This window comes from Pseudopodoces humilis, chromosome 1 (assembly GCF_049639895.1).
Source record: "Pseudopodoces humilis isolate 2021_Gansu_Grassland_sample_001 chromosome 1, ASM4963989v1, whole genome shotgun sequence".
NCBI classification, from domain to species: Eukaryota; Metazoa; Chordata; class Aves; order Passeriformes; family Paridae; genus Pseudopodoces; species Pseudopodoces humilis.
In genome coordinates, this window is record NC_142200.1 from 51264550 (window position 1) to 51287536 (window position 22987).

Consider the following 22987-nt stretch of genomic DNA (forward strand, 5'->3'; position numbering starts at 1 on the left):
ATGCCCATGTGACACTGCTCCCTAGGGCTTAATAGGACAGCTTGAAAAATTAAAGTCCTGCACTTGAACTTCCTTATACCACCAAAATAAAACAAGGCTTGGCTTCAGGGGAAGCTAGGGCGTGCCTTCCCTCAGATGTGTTACAGCACTAGGAAGGGGCACTGTGGGACTCTCCTTCCAGGAAAGGGCAGTAGACCTCCCCATTCTCAGTCACACTGACCCACCAGTGTGTTGATGATATGCAAGACTGTGTGCTGGAGTCCGGGAGAGGAAATAGAGGCAGTGGGGATGAAGTGAATAAGAACCAGGGAAATAAGAATGTGCAGAGGCCAAAGGCTGGACCATCATTTTAACCTTTTTTTTTTTGAGGAGACAATGTTATTAAATAATCTCTGAGAACTCCTATTTCCTTCTGTCCTCACCTGTGAATAGGATGGGATAGAAAGGACACATCAGGGGGATAAATAGTCAGTACCAAGGTTCTAGCACTGATGCCATGTGTGATTTGGGTATTTTACAGTGATCTAGCTCTAGCCTGGTCCTGTGCATCATCTTTTGTACTCCTCCATGACTACCCCATCACATCTCCCCAGAAGCAAAAGGGCTGAAGACAAAAGGAATCTGGTCCCATGGACTGAATTGGCTGTAAGAGGTTATAGCATATTTAATATGCACCTGCAGAGCACCTCTGAATTAGATTCAAATGAAATGGGTTTGGACAATGTGCTACAAAACCACCTCATAACACAAATTAGACTTTGATAAGAGGGATCTGCTTCGGAAGCTGCCCCCAGTCCTGCACTGCAGATCTGAACTACCATGCTTCTGCTTGGAGACACCCCTAACAGGAAAAACAGACATTTACAATTTACTGCAAAGAGGAGTCCCCAGAGAGCCCTGTGATACCTTCACACTAAGCAACACTTACCAAGATTTTCTTCTAAAAGTATTTCATAACCATATAATATCTGGAGAATTGTTTAGAGGCGGGAAGGAATCCTTTAAAGCACTTTGGTTTAGTTGCAAGAAATAATTTCATTCACATGACCAACAGTACAGTCTGTAGTTCAGCATTGCTTTGGATGCTCACTGATCATCTTAAATCTTATTTACATTATTGATCTTTAAATCTTGCTGATTGCATGAGGCATGTGAAGCTGCCTTTGTGCAGACTTCTCTCAGAAGCCTTATACTCTTTCAATGCCTGCTTTCTTGTACAGCGTCTTCAGCATCTTTTTTTTGTGTGTAGTTAAAGCTTTTTTATTATTTATTTTTTAAAGGCTAGAGTTCTAATTTCCAATCTGATTAAATCCTTATCAAAGTTAAATGAGCCTTTGAAGTAGTCAAATATATGGTAAAGGTGGAAATTAAATTTTCACCAACTGAAAGTTTTTATTGTAAATGTTTTAGCGTAACATCCCTGCACTAGCCACTTAATACAGACAGTATATGCTGACATCTTTAATGTATCTTGTAAAGTAAGACTTTCCACTCATATAGGGACTTGACTATGCAGTCATTTCTATTAGAGGGCTATAGTGCATATGGATTGCAGTTTCATGTAGAAAGATAAATTGAGGTGCTTTATTCTCCAGATTAATAGGCTTATTTTATTTGAGATGGTGTCTTTATCACTTGTTTTAGGCTTTTAAACCTGGAGATGTTAGTCACTAATGCCTATTATTGTAAAAACTAAAAGCTAAAACTTCTGTATGAATTGCTGTTTGTTCATAAATTCCTGAATTTCAGTGTAATTTTGATTTGTGTGTTGTTACTGTCTGGATGTGGTTTCTAGTTCTGCATTAATTTAAAGTAATAACACTGGAGTGATTTGTTTAGGATTTGCTTCTTTTTTGGTTTTTTTTCCCCATTTTCCTCTGAGGGAAAAAGTGTTAACAGCAGCCTTGGACATGCTGTGACCAACAGCATGGCAGCACTCTCCAGTGAAATTCCCATTTGCAATGATGTTTGCAACCAAGTATTCTTTCATCCTATACTGTGTGGAGCCACCAGGCTGATGAAAACAGACCTGCAATCCATCAGTTCTGAGCTCTACTGCAGCCTCTCACTATTGCACAGGCTGCCTTCATCACCCTGCTTCAGCTGACTTCTTTTAATCCAAGCATCATATTCTTTTATTCAGCAAGCAAGCTCTTCCTAGCAGCTGCAGTGTCTCCTGTTAAAGCTGAGGCCATCTGGAAACCTGGCTGTTCTGCTTGCTTGGTCCAAGACTGCACTGATCTACTCTGCACTGTGTTTGGTTGTGGAGGTCTCATGACTCTCTCCAGCTGGACTGTGCTAGGGCTGAACTATGCTGGGGAAGAGGCCACGATGCCTTCCTTGCACGGCAGAGATCCGTGGCTGTTTCTGTGCATGAACTGACAGGGAAGAAGGGGAACGTCTCTGATAGGAGATTTTGGAACCTTGCCTTTGTGCAGGGTCCTTGTTACTACTTGGTAGCCACCAGAAGCTGTAGGGCTGGGGACTCCAGGCAAAGGTGGCCATACACAGGCTTGTGGAGTTGACCTTGGAGACCGAATCTTTCCCATGAAAAATGAGTGATTTCCGTGTCCCTGTGGTATCTGCAGCTTTAGGAAAAGGTATCAGATGTTGGACTCTGTAAGCTTTCAGTGCGTTACCTGGACCTTGCTTTGCTGGTGTTGTAGAACCAGCTGTTTGCTAACTGCCGCTGACACAGGTCACTCTAGGAGGGGGACTGCCCTAAAACCCTTCCGCTTGGGATTCTCCCAGTAAAAGGTGCCAGCTACCAAGTCGACTCAACCCATCCACGATATTCTTAAGTATGTCCTAAGCAATCTGCCTTCAAGGAACATCTGAGTTTGGTTTATTTTAATCACAAATTACTTAAAGGACTGGTTTTGCTGAAAAAACCCCATACTGAAAAACCTGCTAATGTAACAAATCTCTGCACAATATCAATGCAATGTATATGTTTATATGTAAAATATACAAATATAAGCATCGCATTAGCTGATACAATAATTACTTAATGCAGCATCACTCCTATATGCCATAGGATGATGCATGTGAGTAAGTTTTAAATGTGTTTTTTTTTTTTTTCCAGCTGTGCTACATGGCTATGAATCTTCTTGTTTCCTGGTGGCTATATACAGTATCTAATGGGGGAGATTGCACAGACTCTGCTACAGATGCAACTAATTGGAGGGGCATTTCAATGCTGAAGGCTCCCATATTGTTGCCTTTTTTCTTAATTAAGATAGTTGTTAACACTTCTTCCCTCAGAAGTGAGATTTAAATCTGAAGTGACATTTCCACCATAACCCCCTCCAATCTATCTGAGAGCACAAAGCTCTTACAGCAAATGTTGTGGTTTTCTCCTGTAAGCACCTTGAGGCCCAGCAAGTTGCTCAGGGCCACAGCTGAGCTGAGATCAGCCATCCTGCTGTGACAGCAGCAAATTCCACTAACCCTCCAGTGCTCTTCTCTCTATGTTGTATAATTATTCATCTGCCTAAGCTTACATGTATTTTTCCCTTTTTATTCCAGCCCCTGGGGAATTAGGGAGTTAAATTTTATTTAATGTCAGTCCAATTGTCTGAAAATTCTTTGAGTGTGAACTGGGAAGTCCCTGGGAGAGGGCTGGAAGTCTTCCAAACTTGTAAGACCTGGAGATCTTAGGGAGCTCTTGCACAGAGTTTTTCATTGTGGATTTCTTTGCCAGATCAGCTCTTAAAAAGACTACAGATCCTTGTGATGAAAGCTGAAGAGGGCTGAATGCTAAAGAAAATATAACAGCTGCTGGAATGTGCAAATGTACAGTCAAATCTGTACCTGATGGTGGAGAGAGATCCAAAATACAGAAGTTCATGGGCTAAAACTCACTGAAACATCAATCACCGGAGTGTTCAGTGTAACTTCTTCAGAGGTGCTTGTATATTCAACTACCTGAAAGAAGGTTGTAGTGAGGTGGGGGTCAGTCTCTTCTCCCAGGTAACAAGTGATAGGACAAGAGAAAACAGTCTCAAGTTGTGCCAGGGGAAGCTTAGGTTGGATATTAGAAAAAATTTCTTTACCTAAAGGGTTGTCAGGCATTGGAATAGGATGCCCAAGGAAGCAGTGGAGTCATCATCCCTGGAAGTGTTTAAAACAATGTGTGGACATGGCCCTTGGGGATGTGGTTTAGTGGTGAGTTTGGCAGTTCTGGGTAGTGGATTTGGACAGTTCTGGTTGGACTTGATGATAGTAAAGGTCTTTCCCAAACTATCTGGTTTTAGGATTTTATGACAGGACTTCAAAAACTAAATCTCTTTATAACCTTCTCAAATCTGCATTCATTTTTTGCCTTTCAAAAGGACTGGTTTGTGCCATTGTCTTTGGATCTTAGCTGATCCCAGTCCTCCACCCTTTCTTTGCCTTTCCTTCTGTGTGTGCATCTGTCACTGCTCCCATTGATTGGTGTGTTTTATAGAATGGTCTGGCTGGTGTTTGGATCACTTTCCCTGCTTTCCCTACAAGATGACGCCAGTTGCTTCATGCAGGCATTGGGCTAACCCATTCAGTTGGCTTTAGCTAGGACCAGCTCTCCTATTTCTCTTTCATGTGAGCCTTTCTGATCTTGTTCATCTCACTCAGAGCACGACAGCTGCAAATAAACAATTTGCTAGTAGTGAGCACAGAGACTTGGCTATACAGACTTGTTGTCTCTGAAAGTAAGCCTGAAAGTTATGTAAGCCAGGAGAATGGGCAACCAACTGCCTCTACTAGCCCTGGAAAAAATACTTGCCCAAAAAGGAGACCTGGGCATCTCTTCCCAATCACAGCCTTTTTGTAAAGGTCCTAGAAATCCAGGGAATTGTTTCTAACTCAGATGAGTTGTCTCTGCAATCCACTTGAAAATGAAGAGACACATCATCCAGCAATGTCTGCTTTCCCTGTGGCTTGCTCATGTCTCTTTTGGAGAGCTGCCTATCTTCAGAATGCTGAAAATCTACTTTTCCCCTAGTTATTGCAATACATCCATAAATAATCATTTTCCTCTCTAAATCACATTTAATTATTCTGTCAAGGTTATTTCAAGAGCATGCAGCCATCACAGGTAAAATCCATATCCACCTTTCCCTCTGCCAACCTCTAACATCTCCTGATTGTTCAGTCAGGAAAGCTGATCTCTGGTTTGGGGAGGCTGTATATGCCCCCCAGCAAGAGACAGACAGCTTTACCTAGGCAGAGATCTGCTTACCTTGAAATGTTACCTCTTCATTTCACTTATAATTTAGCAGTTCAGAGATAAATTCTGCCTTATGTTACTGAAGTAGCACAGCAAAAAGGCTGTTTTGCATGACTCACATGTTCCACATTTTCTGTAAACTTTATTTGCTGTGTGGCATTTGTCTGATGTGATGAAATCACTGCTTACCTGATGCAATTTTTTTGTCCCATTGGTGCAAAGCTGTAAAGACAATCTAACCTTCAACAACTGAGGTCCAGACACTGCTGTGGCACATGGTATTTATAATCCTACCACTTGATTAGGTGCTGAATGGTGTCTGGAGAGGCATATGTGCTAATTCAGTTAACTTGAGTGGCTCTGTTTGAAAAAAGAGAAAAAACCAACTTAAAAAGAGGAGAAATTACATCATGGAGCTGCTCCCTAAAATCCATTCTGCTCAGGGTCTTCCACCTGTGTCAAATACTTTAAGTCAGCAGCCTTCAAGCTTCTAAACAATGTGTTGAGAATCAGTGCCATAACATCCTCCAAACAGTTTTTTAAGAGACTTGATCTTGCTTTTGACAGGCACTTCTGATACTGAAGATGTGAAGAGAGGCAATTCTTGATGTGGCCCAGTTTATTATACTTCATTCTCCCTCCCCATGTCAATTCTGATGAGGCTCCCGTGTTTCTTGTAGAGATGCTGTATCTGTCTTACATCTGTATGTCTAAATGCTCAGACAAGGGCCGTGGCAGGCGCAGGAGGGTCACAGTTCTGGCTGAGGAGGGCCAGGAGGGATGGAGAAGCTCCTGGCTGAGAGCAGGAGGCAGCTCCCCCCTACCAGCCCCCTGCCCGCCCACGCCGGCATGTCTAGACTGCCGCCCTGCACGGGGCAAGGACTCTGAGCTCAGCCCTTTCAAGTTAAGGAAAGCTCTCGTTGAGGGAATTTCGCTCCAGAGAAGCATCCAGTGGATTTATAAAGCACTTTATATCCCTAGGCTCTCTGTGCCTGCATTTTGCTGGCTCAAGGCCCTGAGCGGGTCAGTGCTTTGGGACATTATTGCTACCGGCTGGCAGCTGGACAGCTTGTGTCTCACAAAGAAATTTCTCTGCCATTTCAGACCTGGTTTTGTTCTGACCCGGGGTAAGACACACAGCTCCGAAGAGTTTTATGGGGCAGGCATGCCATAAAAAGTTGACAGCCAAAAATAACTTTTCCCCACTCCCTTTTTTCACCTCCTACCTTCCAAGCCAATATTCACGAAGGGTGGGGAAAGGAAGGGAGAGGCATGAGAAGACTGTCAGAACGAGCAGTGCCTGTAAAACTTTTGGGGTGGGCTGCAGTGTCTGCTTTGGCTGCTGAGTCCTGAAGCATTTATTCAGTAATAAAATTTCACCCCAATGTTGTTTTTGACAGAACCGGAACTCCTTTTCAAAACCTCCCTCAGACATTTTATCAGATGTAATAAGCACATGGATGGATTGAAGAAGTAATAGCTACATCCTAAATGCAACCGGCACTCTCCACAGGAACAAAGGATTAAGAAATAACCTTTCCCCAGGAGACGGTGATTATGTGTGTTGCAGATGTCTTTAAAAACAGAGTCTGATGCAGTCAAGGAGAGGGAAGTTAAGTAAAAGTGTTTTGCAGCAAGGTGCTGGACTTAAACATCTCTGAGGACAGAGATCCCCCAAGTTTCTTTATCCCTTGTAGTTAAAGAAATTATTTCTCATATCTAATGGGAATCCGTGTTTGGACTTGTGAATGCTCCTTCCTGTTCCATCATAGTGCACCTTGGAGAAGAGTCTGGTTCTGGTTCCATCCTCTCTAAAGGCAGCTGAAGATGGGAACTCCCTTTAATCACCCCAAGTCTCTCTGCCTATTCTTACTTGTTTCTTAACATTGTTTAATGTTTTGTATTGCTTCCAGAGACAAGATCTGGGGTTAGGAAACAGCATAAAATGTAGGTTTGCCCCACAAGCTGTATCCCAGTGAGGAGCCCACGGAATGCCAGAAGTGGAAGGAGAGCTTGTGGGGGGACAGGTGTCATAGGGAACATGTGGTGACTCCTGTTTTAGACCTTTGGATTGATCAGCATAAACATTTCCTATGGCTTGGAATTGAATGGCACTTAATCTTGGTAGTAAAAGTCTGGAAACTTGTGCTAGTGATCACTGCTGGAAGGAGTCAGATTTTAAGCTTTATAAAACATTCTTAATAAATGCAGTACTTCATAGACATCCTTTCTGTAGAGAGGTTTTTCCCCCCCTGGTGTGGATATTTTCCAGGAAGTGTGCATGATGGAGGGCCAGCTGTATAAGAGTGTACCAGCAGAAATGGTTTACTCACTGACTACAATGGCTCAGTGTGGTTTTTGATCCTTTTTTAAAACTGTTTCTCTGCAGCAGCAGGAGGTGGTCCTGTGCAGAGTGCATGGGCTGAGAACTTCGCTCCTCTTGTTTGCTGACTAGTAACTGTGAGAGGGTGAAGTTAAAGGCATACTTTCCAGAAACAGAAATAATCAGATGCTTGCACCATGGTTCAGAGTTCAGTTCCTATTCCACTGGCTGAAAGAGTCTACTTAATAACAAAGAAGATGAAAACTTGAGTGGTACTGCTCTTGAAATCCAAATCAATTCTCTCTGGTTTTATTTGAAAATGGGATATAAGTTACAGTTGCTTTGGGAAACCATACTTCAGACTTTTTTGACTTCTGTGAATCTAATTTCTAAGTCTGTCTGTTCCATTATACTTATAAATTGAACAGGGCTGTAAACACCTGCAAGCAAATGTTTTGTTATATTAACAACATAAGCATGTACGGATGGCTTTTTGAATGGCATAAAAGACTGAATCTGATAGTGTCTGCCTTTGTGACAGTCACCACTTGGACAGAGGTGTGACTTCCATCAGTCTTGGAGCCTTTGTGACTTTGTGCCACAGCAGAGTTATACACCACCCTTCCTTCCACAGCATGTAGGTTAAAAAGGGCTAAAAAGGAACAGGTGCAGTGGCAGGAACCCTTGTCAGCTACGTGTGGGTGCAGCTGCATTTATCACCTCTAACAGTCATCCCCAACTCACCTCTCTAAAACTCCCCCCTCTCATTTCCTCTTTACTGCTGCCTTGTTTTTGTGGGGCTTATGTGAGTTAGGGGTTTTACAGGCAAGAAAAGGGGGGGGGTTCATCTGTAGGTTAAACTCAACCATGGGAAGCAGGTTTTTCAAAGTTGTAAACTAGAGTGTTGGCTCAGGCCGAGTCACAGTGTCTGAATCTTGGTGAAGTGCAGCCAAATCATGCTGTTGATTAGCAACAACAGTCCTTGATCTATTTTGATCCATCCTGATAGGTTTCATAAGTACAGTCTGGGAAAACTGATGAGGGAAAAAAAAGGTTCAGTTCCCAGTCAGCAGCAAGATGCAGTGCACTGGGAGCTGGCTAACCTCTCTGCTTTGTGGACCTTCCAGATTAATTTGTAATAGAGAAGAAGGAATAATTTTGGAAGTAGGTGTTCCCAGGTGAAACACATTTCTGTAAACACCACTAGTTGCATTTGACTTTATTTCTCAGAGTTAAAACTGGTGTTTTTTCTTTAACAATCCCTCAAGTCTGGTCACCCTTGCATCATTTTTCCACATTACCTGTTGCCATAGTATTCCAGAAATTGTGCCAATGTGATTTGAGATGAGTGAAATCGCACATTGCTGTGTGTTTACCTTAAAGTTGGACAAAGAGAATATAATGGAAAACTGCACCAGATGTCTAAAACTAGTAGGGCTAAGAACTGTATTTGGGTGAATATATTCACATGCCCAGCTTTAGGTCTATCCTTTAGCTCCCTTGTCTAATACTTTGGCCCCTTCTTGCATGGTCAGTAGAAAGAGATGCCCCAGTTCAAGGTATGCATGAACTTCTTCATGCATGTTCTTCTTTGCCCTCAACCGTAGAGGAAGCATGAAACTAAGTATTAAATGATTGTTCTGTGCTGCTGCCAAATGACTAAAGCTTCTCTTCAAAAACTGACTGTCAGACTACATATAGATGGATGCGTGTGTTTTTCTTTTGTCTTCCAGTTATCATGTTGAACTGCAGCCCCAAATGCAAGCAGACTTACTGTCTTCTCTTGCCTGTGTGTCCCATACTAATACTGCAAGATGAAGAGCTCTAATAAAGAAGGCTTACAACTATTTACATGTTGAATAGTTCTGGTGGGAGCCAGTGCATGACTAATAAGGAAAAACTTCAAAATGGGTACATCCTCTCAGATCCCTTTTAGAGAAGTTAATTCCTCTGTTTCATTGCACTTATTCAGCTCCTGACCTGAAAGGCAGAAAAGCTCTTTCCTGAGTCACTGAGCCCTAGGATAGGTTTGCTCCTTTTCCTTTTCAGTTGTTTGTGTAGACAGCATGCTTCCCCAAATCCTTTCATCCTTCCTCCTGTAGTTCATATTCTTGTTGCTGGAAGTGGAGGAAACTTCAGTGAGCTGTGCTGAGCTACAGGGAAATGCTCCAATGTATCCATCAGAGGCTGCTTCTTGGGAAGATGCCATTTTCATTGCTCTGCACACCCTGCTCTTTACTTCATGTCAAGGAGCTTGAGCTCAGTGCATGGGTATCAACAAGCCTGGTCACAGGAAAAAGGGACTCTACCTTAGACTGCAGGTGTTGAATTTGGCTTTCCCAGGCTGCAGCCAGGACATTTGGTTCAGAGGTGTTTCCTACAGCGTTCAGTGGAAAGTGGCACTCTCTGTTTGGGGCTGGCAGCTTTGGTTGGTGTCTCCAACCTCTGCTCAGGAGATGAAATCCAAATCAATTCTCTCTGGTTTTATTTGAAAATGGGATAAAAGTTACAGTTGCTTTGGGAAACCATACTTCAGACTTTTTGACTTCTGTGAATCTAATTTCTAAATCTGTCTGTTCCATTATACTTATAAATTGAACAGGGCTGTAAACACCTGCAAGCAAATGTTTTAATTGTTATATTAACAACAATAATTTGTTTATTCTTTGTTCAGCAAAGAGGGCACCTCCCTGGATTATTTGGAAGAAGACCTGGGGCCATCTGAATCTCTTCTTGGTCGGCTGAAAAGGAAAGAAATGGCTGGAGCAGGGAAAAAGATAAATGCATCCACCTTCTGGTCCAGCACATCAGACTCAATCAAAAACCCTAGTGGAGACCAGTGCCCTTCCTCTCCTTTGGACCCCAAACACACCACCACCAATTTTTTCAATTTTATTTTTTTTAGCTGAAAGCAGTTGAAGTAGCTACATAAATCCCACAGACCTGGTGGAATGGCTATGGAGTCTTGTCTAAGCAAAACAAGCAGGAGAAATATTACTTCATTAACAAAGTACTGAAGATATGTTTTGAATCCATACATCATGAGCTAAGTAGCAGATGGGCTGAGTACTGTAAAAGAAACAGCTCAGATGGATAAACATCTGATAGATAGGATGGTTCAAAAAGCCATCCAAAAATGCATTTTGAACTTGTGCAGATTTTTAGGGGACAGGGAAAGGGATCTGTGATGTGGCACATGGGAGACCTGATGACAAGGGATGGAGCCCAGCAGTAAAGGCCACGTTGGTCACAGTAGGCATGAGGAAGAGAGCAAGCAGGGTGCAGCCATGCAAAAATGATTTTTGACCTCTAGGGGGCCCACTGAAACAATGTGAAGTGATACACTTTTATTTGTCTGTCAGAGCAATTGGTAGATAGAAGCATTTCTAAATCTAACTATTTGTTCCTTTATCTGTTTTATTTTTTTCCCCTTCCCCTTTGAATAACAAGACTGCAAGCAGCTGCTCATCTCTCAAGCCATCATTTGTAAGCATTATGTTTCTTCTCAACTGATGGTGAGCTATGGAATAAGAATATAAAAAATTGGGATCTTTTGCAGATCCCACTTGCTTTTTTACAGGCCAGGTAACATGGTGTTTTATTGAGCTTGGAGTATTTGGAGTTCATCCTTATTTTGTGACCCTTTTTGAGGAAGAGAATTTCGAACCTTTAAAAAATAACTTTAGAAGGCTTTCTCTGAAAAGGAGAAAGGTACAGTTCAATTTTTTGTCCAGACTTTCCATGTGTTTCCTTTTGATATGTGATGAACTTTACAACTGGTCTTCTCTTTTATTTCTCTGATCCACCCCTCCCTCCCTCCCTCCTGTCCCCAGCATTGTTTAAAACAGGGAAAATCTTTTATAGCTGGATTAATATCTAGATAATTCACTGCCTTGACCTCCAAAGTTTATACTCTACAAGGTATTTGGAGATGTCAGCTGAAAGGGTTCATAAATATTTTAACTGCATTACCTCACTCTTGCTGCCATAACATTAAAAATGTGCTTTTCCCGAATGTTTGCTACAGGAGTCTGACGGTCACGTCCGTGTCTGCTGGCAGCTCCCTCTTCCGCCCCAGCACGGGGTAGCTTGAAATATTAATGAGAGCTAATGCAGCAAAACTGTGCACTTGAAAAACAGACAGACACACACACACACATGCACAGAGGCACACTGTCCATGCATGTGTGTGTTTGATGTACTTGAATGTCCAAGGCAAGATGCTTAAGTTGCAGAACAGGCTTAAGCTGGTGTCCAGCGATGCAGCACATCCAGCGCAGCTGGGCTGCCTCAGGCCCCATGGAGATGTCAGATTCCTCACACTAACACCAGATTCCCACTGAAAAATGATCTGACCTCATGAAAGCCTTTGAAGGAGGTTTGGGCTGGAACCACAGCACTGAGAGCTTTGCGCTAGGAAGGGATCCTCATATCTTCATTTGTGGCCCCCCACACCAAGGAAATGATTGTGTGTGAGCTTGCTGGTGAGGAGAGGCTGGAATAGATGGTCACAACACATCTGAGCTCTGTGTGTGATGTGTGTCCCTCTTGATAACCAATCCTGCTTTGGAGTCTGGTGAGTCCAGAGCCTGGGATGGGACAGGGTTAGTATTTTCCTTTTGTGCATTTTATTAAGCATATCAGTAATTTCTGCATGTTGAGGAGGAACAAAGATAGTTTTTCATACATGAATACTCCTCCAGTTACTCTTGAGAGAAGAAAGTCTGAAGGTTCCCTGGTCATCAGTCATTCTCCAACTAATCTTCATAGCAGGAGATGGTTTTCATTAGATTTCTGCTTTAATGACAGTTCTAAATGGCAGTCAGTGGAACTGGCCTTGGGAAGTGCCTGTCAGGCCAGGAGAGCCAAGAAGAGATGTTTGGTGGTCCCTTGCATGGCTTGCTACTTGTGCAGCACATTCCTCAGACAAATCTTGAAGCTGTGGTGTGAATAATTTCTCATAGCATGAACTTTATCAACTTGAAACACAGGATTGAAGGGGCTCCTTCAATTATAGGAGTCTCACTGAATGATTCTGAACATTTATTTCTTCTCCAGCTCTTTTTTTTTGCTGTCCTAAGTGTCCATCTTAACTCTTAATGTAACAAAAAAACCTGGTAAACCTTCAGTACAGTGGGTCAGGGTAGTACTACACTTGTAGGTCCTGCTAAACAGGGAATTTGCCTTTCTTTCTGCATGCTTACAGGTTGCTTTTCTCTTGTTTTCCCCAAGCTTTTAATAAAGTGTTAGATTTCCACTGGTTTCCTTCCTCAAGAAGGAAGCAACAAAACCTGATGTAAAATAGCCCATATGCACCCAGAGTAGAAACTCTGTTTAAATATCACACAGTGCCAGGCAGAGCAGCTGCAGTTTTTATCTATCTATCTATCTATCTATCTATCTATCTATCTATCTATCTATCTATCTATCTATCTATCTATCTATCTATCTATCTATCTATCTATCTATCTATCTATCTATCTATCTATCTATCTATCTATCTATCCACAGATTAGCCAGTTTACCAAATCAGAGAAAACTGTGAAAGCTTTAATTACACAAGCAGTGCAAGCTGAACCTTTTGCCTTGTCACAGAGGCAAGTGAGAATTCTAGGATGCCTGGTGGTACAGCTGGGTGTGTTGTCAAAGCACTTGTCCTTGCTCTGACTTACAAACTCAAACCACTGCCTGCGTAAGCACATGCAGGTTTCTAAATAGAGCCAAGGAAAACAAACTGCAGCTGAAATCTGTTTCTGCTTGTGCTTTAAGGAGTTATGTCTGGACTATTGATGGGCAGAACAAGAGAGCTAATGCATCCACAGACCGGGAAAGCACACCAGCAGGTTACTTTGCATCTCTGACAGGATCTTAAAATCGTGATGTAATTCAGATCACAAGGGACATCAGGAGGTTTCAGATCAAACCTACAATCCAAAGCACAGCCAGTTATAACAGGTTGCTCAGGGCTTGACCAGCCAAGTTTTGGAAACCTCTAATGCTGAGGATCTCACAGTTTCTCTGGGCACTTGCTCCAGTGTTTGACTGCCATCATGGTAAAAGTAATTTTCCTTTTATTTAATTAGATCTATCATGCAGTTCTGCAGAGATTGGCTCCACCTTTTCTGTATCTCACCATCAGGCAACTGTAGATACTTTTCCATGGGACTTCTCTCTTTTAAGGCTGAACAAGCTCAGCTCCTGCAGCCTCTCCTCACATGTTATGCTCTGAGCTGCTCAGTCCAGTATGTCAGTATCTTTCTTGCACTGGAGCCCCCAAAGCTCCATGCAGTTCTCCAGATGTGGTCTCACAAGTGCTGAATACAGTGGACTAAGAAATTTCCTTGACTTTCAGCTGTGATCCTGTAAGTACTGCCCTGTATGTGTTGGTTTTCTTTGCCTCCAGGACACACTGAAATTCCCACCTCTGGTCTTGTCTCTTTCTATTCTAAAGCTGTTCCCAACCCATCCACCTAGTCTTAATTGCTGTAAGGGTTAGTCTGCCTCAGAAGCAGGACTTTGCTGCATTTGCCTGAGTTCATGAAGTACCTGGCAGACAATTTCTCCAGCATCCTGAGATCTGCCCTTTCAAGGAAGTCCTGCCCCTGCTGTTGCCACTGCCCAGCCCAGGCCCCAGGAGAGCAGCTGACATGCTCACGTTATCACAATCCTCCCAAGACCCAGGTTCAGTGAAGTCCACACACTGCTAAAAGGGCACTCTGTTGTGTCCTCCATGATGTTAATAAAAATGTTAGATGGTACTGGTCCCAGTACTGACCACCTAGAATGCCACTGGAAACTGGCTACCAACTTTATCTGTACAGCTGGGCTCAAAGGATGGTCTGGTACACTCCCCACCTGTTGCAAGTAGCTACTCAGTCCAGGTCAGTGATTTGACTATAGGCTGTTTTGAAAATAAATAAATTAAAAAAACCCAACAGAAGAATCCTTTTATTTTCAAAGTTTGATCAATCCATGAAAGAAAGAGCAGCACATTTTTGCAAAGCCCGAATAACTGTACAGCTCATTCTGAAGACAGATTTTTCCCAACAGAAAGGCAGTGCCTGTTAAAGAGAAGGAACCAGGAAGGGAGCTGGGACCAACTGTGGCCAGCATGGTTCTGCTGGCTGGTACCTTTAGAAACACACTACATCCTTCATGCTTCTCCTTCCAGTGTTGGTCTCCTTAAAATCACTGAACAGCCAGGTGAGGATCCATCTAACTATAAAAGACATTTTAGCATCCCTGAGTGCTATGTCAGGGCTGCCCTGTATATTTCAATTTTCATCCACAGGACCTATGGAAGAAATGAAGCAAAACTTTCCAGGGGGAAATGCTTCCTGGCTGTATGAGCAGCCACCTTTTCACTTTAGAGGAAATCAGGTTGTCTTCCAGTGAGTTCCAGTCACCAAATTATTTTATTGTTACAATATCATGAAGCAATTTTTTATTTTGTGCACATCAAGGTGCTCAAAGTGTTAGTTTTCACAGTATAGAATGGATGTGACAGCATTTGTCATGGAAGCACTCAGCAGAGTATGTTTCAACTTCATTTAGTTGTGCTGTTTTATGAAGTTCTGCAGTAAAATGTGCCAGTAAATTATGTTAGTTTCTTTCTGGTGATTAACTAATCATTCATATAATAAATAGCAGCTAACTACAAGAAAGAGATTTATTTGTCACAGATTAAGAAGAATGTCAAACTTTTCCCATTTCATGTAAAAAGGCAGAGGAAAAAATACTTCTAAAATGACTTTGCAACATGTGCTTTATTTTAAGTCATTACTGAATCAAAACTACAAGTATATCCTTTTAACATACCCTATCCACTCAATGATTTTTTTTTTCTCAGTTTTTTTTTTTTTTAACATGGAAAGAAACCTACATTGCAATTGTAAATTTTCATGCTGCAATGTTCTCTAATGAGCCATTTGTTTCACTAATAATAGCAATTAAAAAAAAAAAAGGCATTTCTCAAGCTCATACGTATGTCTATATTTGGGAACTTAAAAAAAAACCCGTCTCAGATGTAAAAATGTGACTTGGAATATGTAAACATTTTTGTATACCTGAAACACTGGAAGAAGAATATCAGCTAACAGCAAAACAACAGTTGCCTTAAATCATCGAAATGGGAAAAAGCATGTCATGGGGAGCAGAGAGAAGCACACACTACTCAGTCTTTAAAGGGTTATAAGAAATGAAGTAGCTCATTAGGTCATCAATTTCACCTTCTTTTTTCATCCAATGGAAAGCAGTAATGCTGAAGAGAATGGCCCAGCAGAACACCCCATAATTCACCATAATTAATCTAGCCATTAGTTAATCTCGACAAAGTGTCAAGTTTCAGTTGCTTTTTCTTTTTCCTGAGAAAAGTCTTTGATGTTTGGTGGAAATGTCTCCTGTGACTGTACAAATAAAATAAGGCATTTCAAGAGATTGTTACTTGTTTTCTTTTTGCTGACAGAGGCTTGTCCACAGTGTCCCTTGTACATCAAAACCTCTGCTTTTCTACAAATGGGTATGGCTAGAATGTCTTCAGTTCCCAGTGTGGCCCTGGGTGCTGGGTGTCCTGAAGGCTTGTCAGTGTCCCATTACTGTAGCTTGAAAGTCAGTGATGTACAACAGCATATTGCACAATCCAAACTGTGTGGCTCCAGAAAGGATTAAGAAGGAACACTGGAGTCATCTGTGGGTTCATTCCTTTTGTTTCTCTCTAAGTTGTAATGGTCGTCTGGAAAATTAAATTAGCCAGACAAAGATGCAAACTTTTTGCTGATTAAATTACAAAGCAGTCCCCAGATTGTAGAGGAGTGGCACATTAAAAAGAACAGATCATTCAACCTTCTTCACTGTTGATCCTTAATTTGAAAGGCAGCATGGATTCCTAAGGCCATAGCTTCCAGGATTCCTTCAGTGAAAAATCATTGCTACCCAACTATAAAAGGCTTAGCTCTTAAGAGAATATTGTGCTTTTTTTGATTTTTCCTTTAAAATTCAGATTTAACCAACTTGATTTGCAGTGTGATGCCGAAGAGATCAATTAGTTTTTTCCCTAGTCCACTTGATCATAGTCTCTGGTGAGCGATACAGGAATATTAGCTTGGCGTACAGGTCTTCCTCCAGTTCCAGTTCTCCAGTCTCTCGCACTAGGAAAATGTCAGTACACAGCTTCAGGATTCGGTCTACATTGGGTAGCTCCTCAAACATGATGGAGTGAGAGATCCCACTGAAAAATTCACGGACAAACTTGCCTATCACCAGGACAACTGAGGCATACAGTCCCATAATGCTGAAAAGAAAGAAAGGAAGAGTTCAAATTGTGCCTCGTAAAAGGGCAGCCAGGTGTGAGGAAGCTCATCTGCATGGCCAACTGTAGCCTGTCAGTGGGGTGGACATCAATTTCTAATTAGGGTCTTGTTTCTGCTGTGCCACAGGATGAAGGAAAATGAGATCTCTTTGAACACCTCACAAATCTGCAATCATAAACAGCTGAGCCTGCTGCCTTAAATTGTTTAACCCCAGTTGCTGATGGTTGCATGTCCTGTGTGCTGCAGCTTGGAAGTCACAATTGGAAATCTGACAGCAGCTGGCTGCTAAAGGCAAATAATCTGTCAGGTTTCATATCTAATATTTTTTATTAAGGTATATGTAACTGATGACAAGCTAGCATTTACCTGTCTCCCCTGATAATCTTCCTATGGGGACTTCTCCAAAATCCTACCAGAAGATTGTATCTTCTAGGAATGCTTATTCTCCTGCCTTCCTCTGTCTATGGAGATGTATTTCATAACTCTTTCACACCCAGGGTCCTGGCTACAAGATTGAGAAAGTCACCAAAACCAGGCAGAGTTCAGGCAGAATTTGGCCTGCAGCTAAACTAATATATTTTGAATTATTTCTCTTCAGTAGGAAATTGGTGTGAAGGGTGTTTCTGTTTTTATTCCTACTGGAGTGCAGTTATAAGGGGTAATACTTGCAAATATTAATCATCCTATACATAGTATTAGTAGACATGGATTTGAAAATCCCACAAAACTCCTTTTCAGAATGTTGCAATGTTCAAATACTGTAACAACGAACAAGGAATAACCCCCCAAATCAGCAAATAAAGTCACCTCTACTTCTATCTTATGTACTTTATTTAATTTTATGTAAAGATTTCTTACCCATAACCAGCCAAGAATCCAAGGCTCGGTGGACTGACTTTATCACTGAATATGAAGAGTTCAAGACTCTCTTGAGACATCTTATGTCTTTTTCCAAGCTGATTCAAAACCCACCACTCTTCAGATGTATTTGTTTTGACAAGGGAAACTGTAATATTTTCCCACTTGCAGTCTATTGAAAAAGAGAAGTGTTACTATATAAACAAGAATTGCAAAAATCAAACATTTTGAGACAGATACTTCAAACATCTGCACTATAAAATGACTGAGCAATGCAGAAGCAAAATTCTTCTAACTCCATTTTTCATTATTTCTGTATACAAAAGTATAAAACCCAGACTTCTGTGTTTTTTCTTCTGCAAATCTTACCTGAGTCTGCATTAAATATTTAAAATATTTCATATAGCCTGCATGCTCTTCAGTACAACTGCCAAATAATTTTGGTATTTTCAAGCCAAAATATCAATAACACTCATCACGTCTGCATTTCAGGCCTAGAGAAACACATTTAACCTGGAAGGGTAGCAGTCAGCTTCTGTATCTCTGCGTGAAATTATCACCATAAACCATTTATGTCTGACATAAAAGAAATTATTCTTTTGTATCAAAAAAGGATGCTATCCTGTTTTATGCATACTGATCACACAGACAGGAGATGAACTCTGGTCCTCCTGCATGTACATTAGCAGTGTAAATTAGCAGTGTAATTAAAGCCCATCTGAAGAAACTCAAATTAGGGACCTGACCAATGACAGTGAAGCACTCATAACTTATTGCTACTTACAGAGCTGGTTGAGGTTCATCTCTTTCCTGATGAACCTTGACAAGAACATACTACATAGCACTACTACTATTACATTCAAGGTCCAAGTTTAGCCTCTGTTGAGAAAATTGCTCTTAGTTAAAGACTTGCTCCTTCTTTTCAAACCCAACAGGTTTTCCACAAGTGTGTGTGCATGGGTGCATGTATTCTGTATGTCTGTGAGTACCTGTATGGAGTCTGACTGGGTAACAGCACTCTGAAATTTCATGAGTAATTTAAAGTGGATTCTTTGTAGCCAATAAGGAAGGAATGGCTTTAAAAAAATAAAATAAAAATAGTGCAGTGTCATTATTTAAGCTGAAGATCTGCATTTATAGACATGCAACACTACTGATGTTCACAGTAAGGTAGCAGAGAGATGTGAAGTGAAACTTGTTATCACTTACACATAAAAAAAAAGGAAAACAGTTCCTAAAGCAGACTTGAGGGAAAGGAGATGGACTTCATCCTGTTAAATCCAAATCTAAAATATATGGAGATGCATTTTCTGCCTTATTTTGTATTACCTTATCTCTCCTCAAGCTTGTAGGCACGAAGTGAAAAACATTTTAAGTGCATTTCAGACTGAGGTGCCCCATAACAGCTGTGAATGTGCAAGTGTTAGTGCTGCCTTGCACTTCTTTAAACCACAATCTGTTTTCCATGGTCTGGAGACATACCTCTCAATAGCTGCTTTATGGGTTTTGCCAGAGAATCACTGGGAGCCTTGATGTAGTATGGGTACACTTCTTCTAATGTTCTGTAAAAAAATGAGAAATCAAATATTTCATATTTTTATACCTCTAAAATAATTTAGAAATTCCTAACAGTGCTATGCACAGTTCCCAGTAATTCTTATTTTAAGTTATGACTTTATAGTGTTCAGATGTCACATCTGAAAATTAGCTGGTATTTTCATCAGTGTTTCTTCAGAACTTCATCAGAGTTCATTCCATCCATAATGTCACCATTCACACACCATGAATTCCACACACCTGGGGAATGTGTGTTTTCAAGGAATGTAGACTTTATATTTTGTTCCCCTTCTTAAAAAAGCTGCTTTAATGGTCAGCTATAAAGTATATAATAAAGGCAGCACATCCCCAGTAGTAAAAAGCTAGAAAAGATATGTGGTGAGCACAGCTATTTCTTCAGAATTGCAAGGTGTTTTGATAATAACACCTGAAAAGAGTGACCATTTTTGCCAGAATTTTTCACTGGAAAATATTCTCACAGTCTTTAGGAGGATTTCAAACTTAGAATGAAAGATGTTTGCAGAGGTTCTTCCACTGGACTCAAAATCATCTTGAGTGGGAATAAATTACCAGTATCTAGAGGGAGACACATTTCATTACAATCAGAGACACTATCCTAACATTTTCCTCAAATGATTGAAAAACTCCAGGGAAGAGGAGCTCTCAGAGAAGTCCCGTGACACTTGGCTACATTGCATACACCAGGCTGAGGAGGAACAACGGTGGCCAATTGAAAATCCCCTCTGATCACTCCAGCAGGTGCAAGAAAAGAGCTCAGCAGTTAAATAGTCCTCACTGAGGTGCTGGCAGAAAGCTCCCTGATGAAGTATCTGAGTGGCTAATAGCTATCACAATCATTTTTGCTTTATGACTAAGTAAAAAAACCTTAAATCTACAAAATTAGTGCGAGACAGGTAAATGCAGCTATATCGTCTGTGTTACTGCTTGTCTCTGCAAAGAGAGAATTATGAATTAATTACTTCTTCCCACAAATGAGAAAAATCTACCCTCTTTGGCCCTACATCACCTTAGGAAATTCTGCTCTAAGGCAGAAAAGAGGCATCAAGTATTTTGGAAGTGCAATGATCACATGTGCAAAATCCAAACATCTGTTTGGATGTATGAGTGTGTGTGGGTGCAAAAAAACAGCTGTGCAGAGAAAAGGCAAGTCTAATTTCTACCTACTAACAGATAAGAACTTCTCAGAGTTTTCACAGTCCCAGTTGGTCTCAGCTTTAACTTTTCAACTCTTGTGGCCACAAATCAGACCAGGTGGCCTTCAGGGATGATGTGTTGGTTTATCAGTACTTAGAAACTACTGCTGTAAAGTAATCCCCAGTGAGAAGGTGGAAGAGGAAGAGCCAGACTCTTTTCAGATCTAAAAGGAGTCACCACTGCTGTTAATGCTATAAGGCTATATCTGTAGAATAATGTTTTTTATTCATATGAAGAGCATGCCTTGTGAATTTCCATCACAGGAAAAGATCTGATGTCAGAATCGACAGCAGATGTTACCCTTTGACCGCAGTGATTTAACACTTCCTTGCCAACCTAGTCCTATTCAAGAGTAACAATGTGAGATACAGCCTGGATGGTTATTTAGAACAAAAAAAACTTCCATACAACATCCTCAGATCAAGCTGGACTGATGTAACTCAAAGGTGAGTTGAACTGTACACTGAACTTGTGCTTATTCAATAAATCAAAGAAAAGTTACTAATAGCTTCACCATGCTTGTTGTTGATAATCCAATGTTCATGGTCCTCTCAGCCTACATTTATAATAGGAAACAAGCTTTCACCTTTAATATTACTATTACTTGGCTTCAGTGCTATTGGCATCTCTTGTTAGAGGGGGATAGATGGGCAGAAAAAGGAAACATTTGCACAAACTTGGCCACCTTAGGAAATCAGGCTTCAAAGGGAGAAGTTTGCATATGAATAGAAAAAAGAAAACAACTTACACCTTTTCCGTTTGATTTCCATCCATCATTGTAGCAATATGTCTTCTGGTATGGTTTTTTAGCGTAAAGGTAAGTTTATCTGACGCTATTTCAGCTTTGGCACCAAGGGAGAGATTTCTGTTGTAAGTAAAAAGGAAAACACATTGACAACCTACAAGGAGAGCATACCCTAAGCTGGGTGAGGCAGCTCCTGGGCTGCTGGGGCTGCAGAGAAACACTCACAGCTGATGATGTGCAAAGGCAGGAAGTGTATGTGTGCTGCCTCTGTGACACAACAGGGCCACCTTACTGCTGCTGGTGGCCTCCTGGCCTAGATGAAAGGCAGCAGTTAAGTAGGAAGTCACTGTGGTAGGTCTATAATACTTTCAGTCATTCATGTTCACAGCTTAACCCACAAGATACAATCTGAGAGTGAAAAATGTCTCTTTCCACTAGTGTATGAATGCTTGTAGCTATGAAAGCATACGGGCAAACTGAGTAGCAGTACTAAAAAATAAAGTAAGGCCCAGAAATGATGGAGTGATGTAATTCACTAGTTAATAGTCTGTGCTTCCAGGAAAATAAGGGGGGGGATGGGGTGGGGGGATGTAAAATAAAGTTGAATTAAGTGTGCAGATTCATTACAAGTCTATTTCTGACTGTGGAAGAACGGACCCAGCATGTTCAGAGCTCCCACAGTGATTCAGCTGAACTGCCTCTTGTGCATAGTCTTACAACAGTCCAGCTTCTACTTCCAAGGAAACATGTAAATATGGAGGCTGCAAAGGAACTTATTTCCCATGGAGTGATGACTTAACTCCAGTTTAATCCAGCAATCTACAGGAACCCCATCTGGCAGACAGTAGCCAGCAAATTATCTTGATGACTGGGTGTGCTCTAGCCTGAGTTCAACAACTTTAAACTTTAGGATGTCTCTTTCAAAATCTTCACTGTAAAGTTAGTTCACTGGGGCCAAAGAAATCTCATGTGAGCAGACAAAGGTCTCAACAAAATGGATCAGTGCTATTGTTATGGTATTTGCACATAAAAATAGTTTGTGTCACTTCCAGACTCCCTTGATAAGAGGACCAATAACTTCTGTTTGTATTTCCTCATAGGTTTTCTGCTTAACTAGGTCTAGGTATTCACTTTCCATAAATGATAGCAACTTTGTTGTTAAGAGCAGTTCATTGGAACATCTCTGTCTAAAACTGGCTAAAATATTCTTATTTTTTCCATCCTTCCTGTCAAGTCCTGTTGAAAATTCCACCTGGACATTTTAAATAATCTACTTGGTAGTGGCTCCACTTCTTTATTTTTTTGAGAACTGCAGGCAACTAATGTTTTCATGGGTAATAAAAGTGACTTCTCTCTGTCCCTCTCCCTCCTACTTTCAGTTTTTTGCTCTGCCATACAATATAATTTGCTAAACAACTAAACCAAAAGTGCAGTGTGGAACTGTTCTACTGAGGTAATGCTTGGCAAAAGATACATCCACCTCATAACTTTGTTTAATTACCTCTGAATGGTCCATGAAATAACTAAAGTGAAATCAGCATCAAAGTCTAGAAGCCCCTGTATCATTTTCTTTCTACTGGGAGGGCTGATGGTCCATAAAGAGTTTGAATTTCCCTCCAGATCTGCTCGAGTTATATCTTCTCTTGCATAGCCCTCTAGAAACTGCAAAGCAGCCTGTAGGTGAAGAAGTGGAAAAGAAAATTTCAGTGCAGTGATAGTCACAAGACACAGAGCCACACTTCCCAGTCAGACAGATTTGTAAATGTTTGATT

The 22987-nt window shown here is 41.2% G+C and overlaps 1 protein-coding gene across 1 annotated transcript in view; it reads right to left on the reverse strand.

Annotated features, from left to right (window-relative positions):
- Positions 1-14540: 14540 nt before the first annotated feature.
- Positions 14541-22987, reverse strand: part of PIEZO2 (piezo type mechanosensitive ion channel component 2) — a 287945-nt gene continuing 279498 nt past the window's right edge. The window contains exons 49-53 of the mRNA XM_088061177.1: positions 22717-22889; positions 21219-21335; positions 19181-19260; positions 17699-17870; positions 14541-16821 (exon numbers count right to left, since the gene is read on the reverse strand). Of these exons, the coding sequence (XP_087917303.1) occupies positions 16569-16821; positions 17699-17870; positions 19181-19260; positions 21219-21335; positions 22717-22889 (795 nt within the window). The 3' untranslated portion in view covers positions 14541-16568. The remainder of the gene's footprint in view (positions 16822-17698; positions 17871-19180; positions 19261-21218; positions 21336-22716; positions 22890-22987) is intronic.